This window comes from Crotalus tigris, unplaced genomic scaffold (genome assembly GCF_016545835.1).
Source record: "Crotalus tigris isolate CLP2741 ecotype Arizona unplaced genomic scaffold, ASM1654583v1 scf7180000020608.1315917, whole genome shotgun sequence".
Taxonomy (NCBI): Eukaryota; Metazoa; Chordata; class Lepidosauria; order Squamata; family Viperidae; genus Crotalus; species Crotalus tigris.
The window spans coordinates 1001392-1013814 of NW_024098104.1; the positions used below are offsets into that span (position 1 = coordinate 1001392).

At 48.1% G+C, this 12423-nt stretch overlaps 1 protein-coding gene across 4 annotated transcripts in view; it reads right to left on the bottom strand.

Moving 5' to 3' along the window:
• Nucleotides 1-908: 908 nt before the first annotated feature.
• Nucleotides 909-12423, bottom strand: part of GRIN2A (glutamate ionotropic receptor NMDA type subunit 2A) — a 62864-nt gene continuing 51349 nt past the window's right edge. For 3 of the 4 annotated variants that reach the window (XM_039367930.1, XM_039367928.1, XM_039367929.1), the window contains 3 exons: nt 11004-11191; nt 9850-10088; nt 6825-8603 (listed from right to left, as the gene is read on the bottom strand). In XM_039367930.1, coding sequence (XP_039223864.1) covers nt 6825-8603; nt 9850-10088; nt 11004-11191 — 2206 coding nt within the window. Of the gene's footprint in view, nt 8604-9849; nt 10089-11003; nt 11192-12423 lie in introns of all 4 variants that reach the window. The other variant, XM_039367927.1, reaches the window with a different exon arrangement.

The following is a 12423-nucleotide window of genomic DNA, read 5'->3' on the forward strand; positions in this document are numbered from 1 at the left end:
ATTAGACCCCAATGTACACAACTATTAATAGCAAAAAATCTTGGGAGGCCAAACTTTTTGGAGAAACATCTGAAAGAAGACAGGAATCAATGTCTCAAACATTTCACTCCTCATCCAAGAACTGAAGGAAAAAACCAAGAAAGTCCAGTTGCCGTTTGGAAAAGCATCTTTGTGGGAACCATGACCTGGTTGATTGTGAATCTCCATAGGCAAAGGAACCAATGGAAAATGCATTTTATGGACATCTTAGAATAAATCAGCCCTCCTTTGACTAGAATCTATTGTTATTTTTGTGAAATTGTTTTAGAATTGCACAACATCTGAGATTTCGGAGCATCTGACATTCCTTCTCCCCTTGACCAGTGGGCCTTCCTACTGTTCTCTTGGATCAGTGAAGCCACCACACTTCCCCAAAGCACACAGCCAGCAGCAGCCAGACGTCCTTCTCTGACTTAAGAACTCTGCCGCCCGTCTCTGCTGGAGGCATCGCTGCTACCAACATCCTTTGGACCTTCTCTTACTGGCTTCCCAGCACTTCCCCAAAGCCCTTGAACTGGAAAGTACCTTTCCAGGGCTCATGGGGGAAGACCCGTGGTTTGCAGGACCCATACCTCCCTGATTTTATAGGCTAACTTACATAAACCTTACATGTTTAGGATCTCAGCACATTCTTCCTTGCTACTCTAATGAACAAGGTAAAGCTTTGAGAAGATGGGAAAATGATGGAACCAATCCAGAAAATATTCAGGCTGGCCCAGCCCATCACTCAGAGCCCACTGGGACTTCTGATCCAGCGTCCTCAAGCATTTTGGGGTTCAAGCAATGAAATACAGAAGGAGAAAACCACAATGAAAAAACGCAGTGACAGAGATCTCCTTCCCTCCATCCCCCCTTATTTTCATATCAAGTGGCAGAAATCATCTTTATTAGAAAAATGAAATTTTTCATGTATTTACATTTTGTACATTTTGTTATACTTGGCACGTGTTTTCTCTGACAGGTATGTACATTTCAACATAGGCAAACACTCAGTTCCATCACTCCCTTAGCATCTTTCTCTCATTCCCTCTCTCTTCTTCCTCTTCTCTTCATTATCGTTAACAAAAATGAAAAATACAATACAATCTGAAGACAATAGTAGTCATTATATACTTTTTTCTATCAACAAAAGTTTAAAGCAAACATTTGTGGGTTTGTTTTTGTAGATATGTCTCAAAATATTATTTATACAGTATTAAGTGCTTAATCATGCATTTGGGTTTAAATATGCAGATGAAGATAAAAACTGCCGTTGAGTGTATACAGAACAGAGAAACAAACAAAATTTTACCTGAATCCTGTATCTGTTTTAGACCAGCAGATCCAACTATCAATGTAAGATTTTTAAAGATGTCTACAATTGTGAATGGACAGATTGTTCATTCATAATCCTTTCAGTGTGGGTGCATACGTGAAAATGGTTGAGTTTTAAAACCTGTAACTATTACTTTGTGTGTTGAAAATGCTTATGATCCACTTCTGATAGCCAACTCACACAATGTATGTTAGCTGCTGGGTGACATCAATACCAAGTATAGATTTTGACATGTAATGAATCCTTCCAGGTGGCCTCCAGGGAGGACGGCCGTATCAATTCCCAGCTTTTAGTAAAGCGAGTCCAATAAAAACTTCCTATTTAAACACCTTCATTGGTGTGCATGTACATCTAAAATGCATAATACATGAATGCAACAAGCAGGTGCTTGGATACATGAATATCATACAAGGATGCTCACCAGGAGACGTGCCTGCTCAATGCTTCTTTTGAGCAAGCTGTAGGGCAAGCACCTCCAGAAGCACTGAGGAGGATTACAATGGACTCCCAAGGGACAAGTATGCATCAGAATCCAGGGTTCCAAAGAGACCGAAACAGAAGAAGTCATAGCTGCCTATAGGAGTGAGTCTTCATATCTATTTCATACAATTTAGAGGGTGTGCAGGACAGAATCACCAAAGAACTCAATAGGTCAACTTGGATGTCATGGGGATGAATTGGTTATTCATGAGTGTATCAATTCAGGAGGGCACCTCCTGGAAGAATCCACTTGGTAGGTGCAAAAGAGATTGCCCAGAAGTCCACATCCTTCAAATATTAACAACAGAAAACAACTCAGCGCAGAAATTGTTGTAATGTGGTGATGTTAGGTTAAATTGATCCAACTATAAGTTTATACATGACATGGTAAATTGACCAGCTTCCCATTCAGTTCTTTGTGATCTGGTTTTTCACCATCATACACACTAGGCAAATTGTATTCCTAAATGGTAAACTCTTCTGTAATCTTCCCAGCTCCAGCACCTCCCCCAGATGTGCGGGGAACTGACTCCTAGTATTTTTAGAGCTCCAGGCCTCGCACATCTGGTGCGTGCCAGCTGAGAAGAGTGGCTTGATAGACACTGATGCCCAAGCATTATGATCACCCTTAATTGTACTTTCAACACACTTAGCAGTACACTTGTAACCAACAGTTTTGTGTATGAAGGGTTAGGCTACTCTGCCTAGGAGATGCTTTCTCCTTTAGGCTGGGGAGTGGTCACATTTTGGGGTCTCTGTTGAATCCCTAGAAAACTTGGGCTTGCATTTATTCGCAATGGAGTATTAAGTTACACACACTACTTTACCCAAATCTTTTTTTTGGGGGGGGGGGGAAACAATTGTTATGTGCACTTCTCACTCTATTTGCAAAATGCTCTATTTATCACTGAGCTAGCTAGATATTTCTCTGCCTATGTAGCGTGATGTACCAATTTGACATCCAAACACCTCTGAGGAATTATTCTCTCAAGGATGCAACAGTAAAAAGCCCTAGAAAGAAACTTTGGTGTGGGGGGGGGGGATATTACAACTATCTAAGAGAAGATTTATTGGATTTTCAAAAGGCGGGTGCTTTTCTGTTATCTGAGCCAACCAGCTGTGCTTCCAGCAGACCAATGTAGTAGGATCTGGATGCAGTTTTTCTTTCCCAAGCCACTCGCTGGAGATTTCTCTTTGAAAAGACCTGTTCACTGAAGATTCGGGACCAAGGAGATCCTGTCACCCAGGAACATTCTGGAGATCTTGACAGGCATGCTTAGCAGATGAATCAGGAGGATTCTGCTTACTCTCTGCCCCAGGCCCTACACGGATTCTTTCTTAAGAACTGAAATTTAGACTGAATACACAATCACAGTTCACCAGGAGAGATTCCACCTACAAGATTTTAGATAGCCTGAGAGAAGATGGATCGTTTGAAAGGATGAAATCCAGGCTGGAAACAAGAGCCTGGAAAATGGTGGCAGGTTGGACCAGACTCTGTCTGCCTCGCTCAAGAGGGTCACCCCATTTCTTCACCACCGCCCCCCAGGACAGAACAACAAACATGTAAACATGGCTTTCTGGAACTGCAGACGTTTCTACATGAAAACTGCAGCTTCCCAACCTTCCACGTCTTTGTTTCAACCCTGAGATGATCTATCTGTTTTATGCCGCCTAGAGACACTTTCCATGAGATGGGCGGCCATATAAATTTGGTAAATAAAGAAATCTATAGAATAATGTTCTTCAATGAAACGCTGACCTTCCTTGAAGAGAAAGCCAACTGCAAGGCCACGTGTCCAGGAGGACTGACCGATTCTCCTGGGCCAAGAGGGGGACCCAAGGCTGCCTGCAGCGAGAGACTCCAAATAACGGAGTTGGAAGGGACCTTGGACCCTGCCCGGGCAGGAGAGTCCTGCTGGGCCTGTGTCTTCAGCAGTGGTGCTGAAGAGCAGCGGGTCAGGACCCTCCCCTGGCAGTTCTCATTCAGGCCGTGGAGCCCAACCTCTCCCCTCTTCTGTGCTTCAGGCCTCGTGTTTTTTCCACACATCCCAGAACCCCCACCTGCATCTGAAGTTGCAGCAGGAGGGCAAATGGATGCCTGAAATCTTTAGATTTAGTTCACGTTTCTCTTCCTGCTTTTCACGTTGAACTGACATGTATTCACAGTGCAGGTTTTATACAGTCGCCTCAAACGCAAGTGTGTAAAACCACCCACAGACCAAACCTGGAGTGGGTCCCTAATTTAGGAAGACTTGGGTGAACTTCTCCTTGCTACTCCAAGGTTACTAAATTATGCAAGTTAGGTGCATATATTACATATTTAAAATAAACAAGTTTAGAGAAGTCAATGAAAGTTCCAAACATACAGACAGATGATGGTGATATTCTGAAAACAAAGTAAGTCATTATTACAGAGCTGCTCCTAGGCTATTGGCAGACGAAACACTCTCTTCCCAGTGAAGTCCATTCCGTACATATGGCTGTTGGTGCTGGGAATTAAGAAGTGGGCATGGTTACTCAAGGTGGAGTTCCTCCAACATTGTAAGTTGCAACTATTTTAATGAAAGTGCCTGTGTCTGTGTGTCTTTTGAATCAAGGTGAGGAGACAAGAAGACAGATACTATTAAGCCCTGAGATACCACCATTGAGATGCAAACACGTGAAAACCTTAGGTATTGAGTTAGATTATGAGGTCTACCAGCTGTGCAGATGTATCTGCCCCCTACACCAAAACTGAAAAATGCTATCCTTCCACAGGTATGAAGACCTTCTAGCTGTGAAGTTGGGCAGCGCAGTTCCAACAAACTAATTTGGTTACAGAAGGAGCTGTGAAATAAGAGAAAATCGATGGGGCACAGAAACCAACATCCAAAGGGTCCAATGCCTTGGGCCAATGAGGGTTCCAGCATCTCCTCTTGTTTTTGGTTTCTGCTCCAAATGTGTCTCACCAGCAAAAGAAGAGGGCCCAAGGGGGTATCCAGACCATAACAAGGTTGGTCCTGCAGGGGGTGGAGGGACACCATAGGGTGACAGCTTCGTGATGAAGCTACATTATTTATAAGCAGGGATTCTAAAACCTCCTACATTTTGATCCAAACCACTCGGTTGCTGATCACCCTGCTTTTAATTGCAAATATGGTCTTCCACTCTGGGAAATCATTCTTCCTGGATGCTGTTGACCATACTGGGATCCACCCTTATCATTCCCAAAGCAACAAGGTTCCTTTGAGACTCAAGTGCTTCCGTAACATCAGCTCTGGCGGGCTTCCTATCCAGGTCCATCCTTAAAGTGCAAAAATGCCCATCTTTTCAAAAACTACAGCAAACAGACATGACTTCCACCATCAGGGGACAATCTCCCAGGAACAGCTCCTCTTGCTTTAGAGCCTCAGAACCCAACGCAGCAATTGGGACAAGGCTACCTCGAGTCTCCTTGTGTGGTGGCTACCTTCATCACCACCTACCCTCTCAAAAGCTTCCTCAAAATATCAGCCAACCCCCACTTCCTTTCCCCTGCCCTGATCCCACTACACCTGGTGGTGTAGCACAGAGAATCCGACTGGACAAAGGGTGTCCTGTTCTTTTCCTTGCCAAGGAAAGTCCTGTAGAATGAAGTTGGGGCTGAGTTACCAAGGGGGACTGAAATGTGCAAACCAATGCTTAGCCTCACTCAAAAGATCGAGGGTTGTCTAAACCGAGAAGCTGTTCTCACATGCTTATTTTGGGGGCATACCCAACTGGCTCTTACTTTGGCATAATTACGAGAGTAAATCCCACGCTTCCGGAACCTCCACTGGGATCCTCTCTGCAGGGTGGTTTAGGCAGCAAAGACCTTCCAGCACCTGGTTCCTGTCTGGGCCTCTGGACGCCTAGACCGGGGCCTCCTCCAGATTGTCAGCAGGTCCAAGAAGACCCAGGGGCCTCTCACCCGGCCACCCTCTGCCCCATCCTGGTCTGGAGTTGCACTTCAGGATCTCTCTGCTCTCTTAGACAGGAGCAGGAGGGGGTTCACTGGCCCTCCTTTCCTGAGACAAGTCCCCTCCCCTTCCTAGTTGAAGCTCCAGCGTGGAGCCGGTGACCTGCTTCAGCAATCTTTCCTTGCCATGAGATCAGGAGGAGGAGGAGGAGGAGGAGGAGTCCATGGTGAATTGCAGCTGGCTTTCTGCAAGACATATACAGATGAAAACAATATTGATTCCATTCATGGGCCCTGAGGTTTGGTTTTTGTTTTGTTGGGTTTTTTTGCTTTCTTTTGTCTGTGTTTAAAAATAAATATGAGGCTAAATCATAGAGCTATAGCGATATATAGTTGTTTGTTTAAAAAAAGGCTATCTTTCTAATCTCTTGGATGAGTCTTACCACAGTAAGTGTGCAAATGCATTCTTAAACTTTTTTTTTTTGTTTAGCTTTTGTTCTGTGTCAAAGTACATGCATACCATATTGCTTATTCTCTGTTAAAAAATAAAATTTGGGAGGGCAGAATTACACGGGGCGAAAGTGCTAGAAGGACGGAGTCCAACCGACGGGGTAAAAGAACCATCCTGATAGAAAAATAACATAGTTGCCAACAAGGGGCGCCGCTTTTTCCCAATTCAGTGACCATCCATGGTGGCCACTCGTGTCCTGCTTTAAACCATCCGGGGGGGGGGGCAAATCTGCTCTACAGATCAGCCTTCGTTTGCATGGCTATTCCTTTGGACCAAGAATTGGAACTCTACTAGGGGAGCAAGAGATTTTTGTGCCAAACTTAATTGACGGGGGAGGGGGGAGACAGAACTATGGATAGTGTAGTCCGTGCAGTGGCTCTTGGGGAGTGGGCTGTCCCTTCCCATGGCCTCTTCCTGCTCCTTCTTTCTGGTGGAACTAAGCACATGGGAATGTGATCTACGCAAGGCAACCGGACTCTTCCCCCTTCTCCAACGCTCTGCTAAGGGCTGCCCTCTTTGGCCTGTGAGGGGCTGGCAACCGGGCTCCCCAGAGATCAGCGTTACACGTCTGATTCCAGGCTAGGGATCTTCTTATAATACACACGTCTATTGCTGCAGGAGTTTAGCCCTCGTGGAGCAGAGTACGTGCTATTCTGAGGGGCAACGTAAGGCATCCCGTGCTCCGAAACACACGCGTCGTTGTGGACCCGGCCATCTCTGGAACAGTACGAGGCTGTCGATTTAACCGACGACCGGGAGACGCTGTCATAAGCCGGCTGTCTGTGCAGGCCGGCCGGACTCGGTGCCGGGACCAAGTGCTGGTCATCGCAATAAGAACGAAGAAAAGGGTTCTCTTCCGAGCACTCCAGATACAGGGACTTGATCCTCTTCCCGTCGTCCAACGTGCGTGTGAAAAGCGGGAGCTTGCCGCTCAAGTGTTTGCTTTGGGGCGCCCTGAATAGGGTGGCGTAGGGGCCCCCTTCCAGGAGCCTCTCTTTTTCCTTCAGGCTGATGCTACGGGCCGTCCTGCCCCCGTTGCCGTCCCGATGCTTACTGAAGAGGTTGTCGAACGAACGCTGCCGGCTGATTTGCAGCTTGCTCTTCCGGGGCAGCTGGGTTTTGTCCTCCTGGGCCCAGTCCTGCTGGCACGGTTCTTCCCGGGGCCTGGAGTTGGCAGGGCTCTGCAGCATCTGGCCCTCCTCGATGTCGTAGAGGCTGCCCATCCGCACGCAGGCACCGCACCGGTAGGGTGACCGGCTCAAGTAGTGCCCTGCGTAACTGGGCAGGCTGGTTAGGCAGCTCCGGCAGTGGGTGGCCTTCTGCTGGTATTGCTCATTTGCTTCGTCGTAGGCCACGTTCTTGTCTTTTGTGCCGTAGTGCTTTGGGTAGAGCTTGTACTGGTCGTTACTTGGAAGACTTTCCTCGTTGGGCAGGGGAACCTGGTTACTCTGCTCAGACCCTCGGTAGTTGCCGTTGCGATCCTGATAGAGGTTGGAAAACTCAGCTGACTCAGGAAGGATAATGTTCTCTACATACTCGGGGGGGACATCTAGGTGGAAACTGTGCTGTTTGTCTGCCTCGATGATGTAAATTTTGTCTCGGGGTAAAGACTGTTTGCTCTTCAGATAGGTCAGCTCCACCTCGCTGCAATCCTTGGGATATTTTGATGCCGGCCTCTTCTTCACGTTGTCCTTGGTCTTAAGGGGTTTGCTGTTGCTCTCCCCCTCCGTGTGGCCGGTGGCTCTGCTTGAGGAGTCGGAGACATCTGAGTGGACGTCTTCAGGGAGGTACCTGGGGCCCTTCAGGGAGTGCCGCCGGCTTCCCCCTGTGCCATCGTCCCTCTGAGTACCGTGACTCTGCCGGAGGGAGTCTTGGCGCAGCGATTCCAGCGACTTCCTCCACAGCTGCCTCGGGCGGGAGTTCTCCTTGGCCTCTGCTGCCATGGTCACCTCCACCGTGTTCGGGTTGGACTCGTGCAGTGTGAGGGGATGCGGCCCTTGGAAGATGTAGTTGTTGAGATTATCTGGGTGGCGGTTTGCAGAGAAGGACTGCAGCTCATTCGTATTGTCACTAAAGACCTTCTCCTTGGGGGTCAGAGGGCGGTTGTTGTCAGAGAAGATGAAGCTGCCCTTTTCCATCATCAGGTCCATCATCAATGATCCACGGCGGATGAACTCAGCTGCTCTTTGTGGAGAATTGATTCGCCCGGGATTCACGTTGGTCATATTCTTGGCCGTCTGCAGAAGCTTCAACATGTTGCTCTGAGAACTGGTCAGGGTGAAGTGGGGAGACTTTTTCTTCTCCTCAATGTGGACCCCATGGATGCAACTGTAGATCCCCTGCAGGGGAAGCAATGGGGAAGAGAGGCTGAGTTTAGTCTCCAATTCTTTGGAGGAACTGGGGGGAAAACACTTGCTACGTGGCATTACTGAAAGGATTGTGTCAATTTAATGCACATTTAATACCTGGATTTTTAGACAGCATGGGAGAAAACTGTATTCTTGTAAGCTGGGTAGAGAACTTTCATTTTGAGGGGGGCTCAACGTAGAGTAAACTGACTCCTCACAACAACCATCATGATAATTAAACCAAGAGAGCAACGGAAATCAATTACCATTAGATGGAGAGTCCAGAGGAAAGATGGAAAAAGGTCTGTTCCCCCATATCATCCATCTTCAAGAATTTCTGATTAGTAATACCTAATCAGAAGTAACTAGCTACATAGCTACATAACTGCTCCTAACAAACCACGGTGGTTTTTTGGTGGTTTGGCCACCTCTCTGAACAGAGGCCGGACTGAGCGGGTGGGATGAACCCGTAAACCCACCCGCCACGCAGTTGCCAACTACATCCTAAGAAATTCCTCAAACCAGGAGAAAAGGAGTATTCTGCTTGAGTGAAGTCTTCCTTCCTTGTTCTGGGATAATTCGCTCTACGGCTGAGTAGTTCCATCCAATTATTTCTGTATAATTTTTGACAAGAACAGAACTGCAGAGTCAATTAACCAATTAAAGAACACCAACCCAGACACTGCTGCAAGTTTAAACAACTTGCATTTAAACAAACTTATTTGGAAGCAAAAATCCGTTGGTGAAAGTGTTAAAAAGAAAAACCCCAATCGGTTTGCATTCTCAGGGACAAGTAACTTCATTCGGAATGCTAATTACACTTACTGAAGCAGCCTAATTAATTGGGAAGATCTGCCCAAGGTGATCGGCTGCTGAATACATGAACATTTGTGATAAACTGGCTGATTTGGGTGCTGGAATAAAATCTGGGTTGGCCAGCGGGGCTGGCCTTTAAAAGCCTCTCCTCCTCATCTCCTTCCACCCTCCCCAATACCCCCCACACCTTGGCTGAGACACCTCCCTTTTGTAGAAAAGAAAAAAAAAATATGAGTGCCTGAATCCTCCTGTTTTGCCCATTCTTTCAATTTCACTTGTAACTGGTAAGGATGAGCTCCCTTGCTGCACAGAGTGGCTGGGAGTCATGGCGGATAAATTCTTGTTAATAGCGTCCTCATCCCATCCTCCTCTGGAGAGGGAAACCCGACCGTTCCTGGGTGTGACCCGTGTCCGTGCTCACCCTGCTGATGGAGAACAGCAGCCCTGGCCGATCGGAGCACATCCCAGTGAAACAGAACCGGAGCTTCCAGTAAAAGAGGTGCTCCCACACAAAGGTGATCAGGCTGAGCGCCATGGCAGCGGCCAGCATGTAAAACACGCCCGCCATGTTGTCGATGTCCAGCTGGCTACTCATGACCTCGTTCTTCTCATTGTGGCAAATGCCGGTCAGCCAGAGGGTCTCCAGCTCCTCCATTTCCCCTGGAAAGAAAGGCCAGTGGAGGTCAGAGAGGGACGGAGGTCCAAAGTGGGAGGACGTGAGGGCGAAGGTCAGCCCACGAAGGACGTTGAGTCGCAAGGGTATTTTTTGGCGATCTGGTCACCACCAAACCTCTCTCCCTCCAGAAGCAGAATTTGGCTCGCAAAGGAAATTCCCCCCACTGAGCTGGAATGCTAGAATGTGTGCAGTTATTAAGGAAAAAAAGAATCTGGGCGTACTGAAACCAAATATTATCCTCTTTCTGCTTTTTTTTAAAACAAAGGATGACGGTGGCTTTGCTGTCATTTCTCAGCTAGAAAAAAGGAGCTGTTAAAAACAGAAAAGATGGATTCCCTCCCTTTGCAACAAGGCAAAAGATTATTCAATAACTGACAAGAAAAACCGATTTTCAGATGGGGGGAATGGGAGGCCTGCTCCCCAGCTCCCACTCCCCGAGTCGGAGAGAGCCAAAATGCCCCCTCGAGAGACAGGGTCAAATTAAGAAAGAGTATCTGGGCAGAGAGCAAAAGTAAGTGCAAGGAAATTAAAAATCCTGCTGCTTCTCTTTTCCTTGACTTTGTAGAACTCTCAAAAGAATGTTCTTATTTGCTGTTCCCATCAGAACAATTCAAACTCCTCAATTCCTGATCTTGTCCATGCTTAGAAACTAAGTGGGATGTTGCAATGCAGGGGGGGGGATGAAATTGGAGGAAGGGTCGGGTTCTTGTAAATTTCCAGGCTCCATCCCCCTGGGCTAGGGGCTTTCTAGATTTGCCCAGTTCTTTCAAGCCATCTTAACCACAGTCACCTCAACCGAGGGAACGTGGCATCATGCAGAGACCGCCTTCCTTCTCCAGACTCCCAAGAAGGAGCCTCCTTCGAGGAGCGGCTGGCAGGGAGGCCATGCTGCCACTCACCGTCTCCCACAAACTGTAGCAGCGCCAGGTCAATGGCCCTCTTCCAGGGCGACCCCTTCTGCAGGGCGATGCCATAGCCCGTGGTGGCAAAGATGTAGCCGCTGCCGATGGTCACCAGCTTGCAGCCTTCGTCCCGCCCGGCCTTGTAGTTCAGCACTGCTGCGTCATAGATGAAAGCGTCCAGCTTCCTGGAATACAAGGACCGGGAGCTCAACTGCTGGACAGAAAGAGGGCCGATGGCTGTGGGCCACATCCCGTGCCTTGACCCATGGCTGGCAGTCCCTCAGGGGCTGGAGAAGAAGAGTTCGGGGACCGCCTGCCTCCCTTAACTCTCTGCGTGAAGAGAGAGGCAGAGAGAGAACAGAGGCACAAGCCACTCTGACGCACAACACAACCCAGAGTCACTGCACCGCTTTTCAAACTGGTTGATTGACCCAGGCCCATCCCTTGAGGTTTGTCCTACAGGTTCAGGAAGAGGGGCCATGACCCCCAAGAGGGCAAAAGCCCCCAGCCCAGCAAAGCCCCAGGCCTTTGGGGGAATCCCTGGTCCCTGATGAGTCCCCCTCCCCCATACAGCTGCTTTCCTGTGGGGCAAGGTCCCACTTCTGGGTCTCCACTCCTTCAGATGTGGACAAATGCCAGTCTTGGAAAGCAAGGCTGAGCCTGCATGCCCGGAACTCCACTCCTTCCTTCAGCAGAGCTGCTCCAGGGTGCTGAAGGCCAGAGGAGCAGGGGACGAGAATAATGTCCTCCTTTCTCTCTCAGTCTGTATTGAGCCATCCTATCATCACCACCCTCTCCCCTCTCCTCCTCCAGCCTCCCTCCCTCCCTCCCTCTCTTCATTCCTTCATTCATTCTCCTCTTTCACCATCTCCTTTCTGCCTTCTCTTCAATTAAAACATTTCCTTTCCAATTGTGAAGTTCTTTTAAATTCCTTATCCTGGCCCATCCAGAAAAACTACCCAGGCTTGGCCTGACCAGTGGCCAGAGGGAGGACCTCCAGAAATCCCTCCTCCAATGGATGTTGTGACAATCCAGGCTGACCATAAAACAGCTCTGGACATGCACAGAGCCTGACTTTCAGTGAAGAGCCTCAGGATGAAACAGGGCTGGTATAATCTAGTATGAACATTTGAGGGCTGTTTTTCTCTGATCTTGAGGGTTTTGCAAAAACTGCATGCTGCCCTTCTGAGGTCGGTTTCTCCAAAGTAATCAGCCTACGACCCACTAAATTCACTGGCAAAATTATGAGCAATCAGAACACGTGATAAAACATGGCAACCAATGCACCAAACGGCAGCAGCCCAGTCCTGAGGCAATCTTGAGGCCCCCTCCATCCTCCCCAGCACAGGGCTTTGCTTCTTTGGGGGACAGAGCCCGTCACGCTGCAGCAGAAGCCGAGGCCGGATTCTTGAGAAGC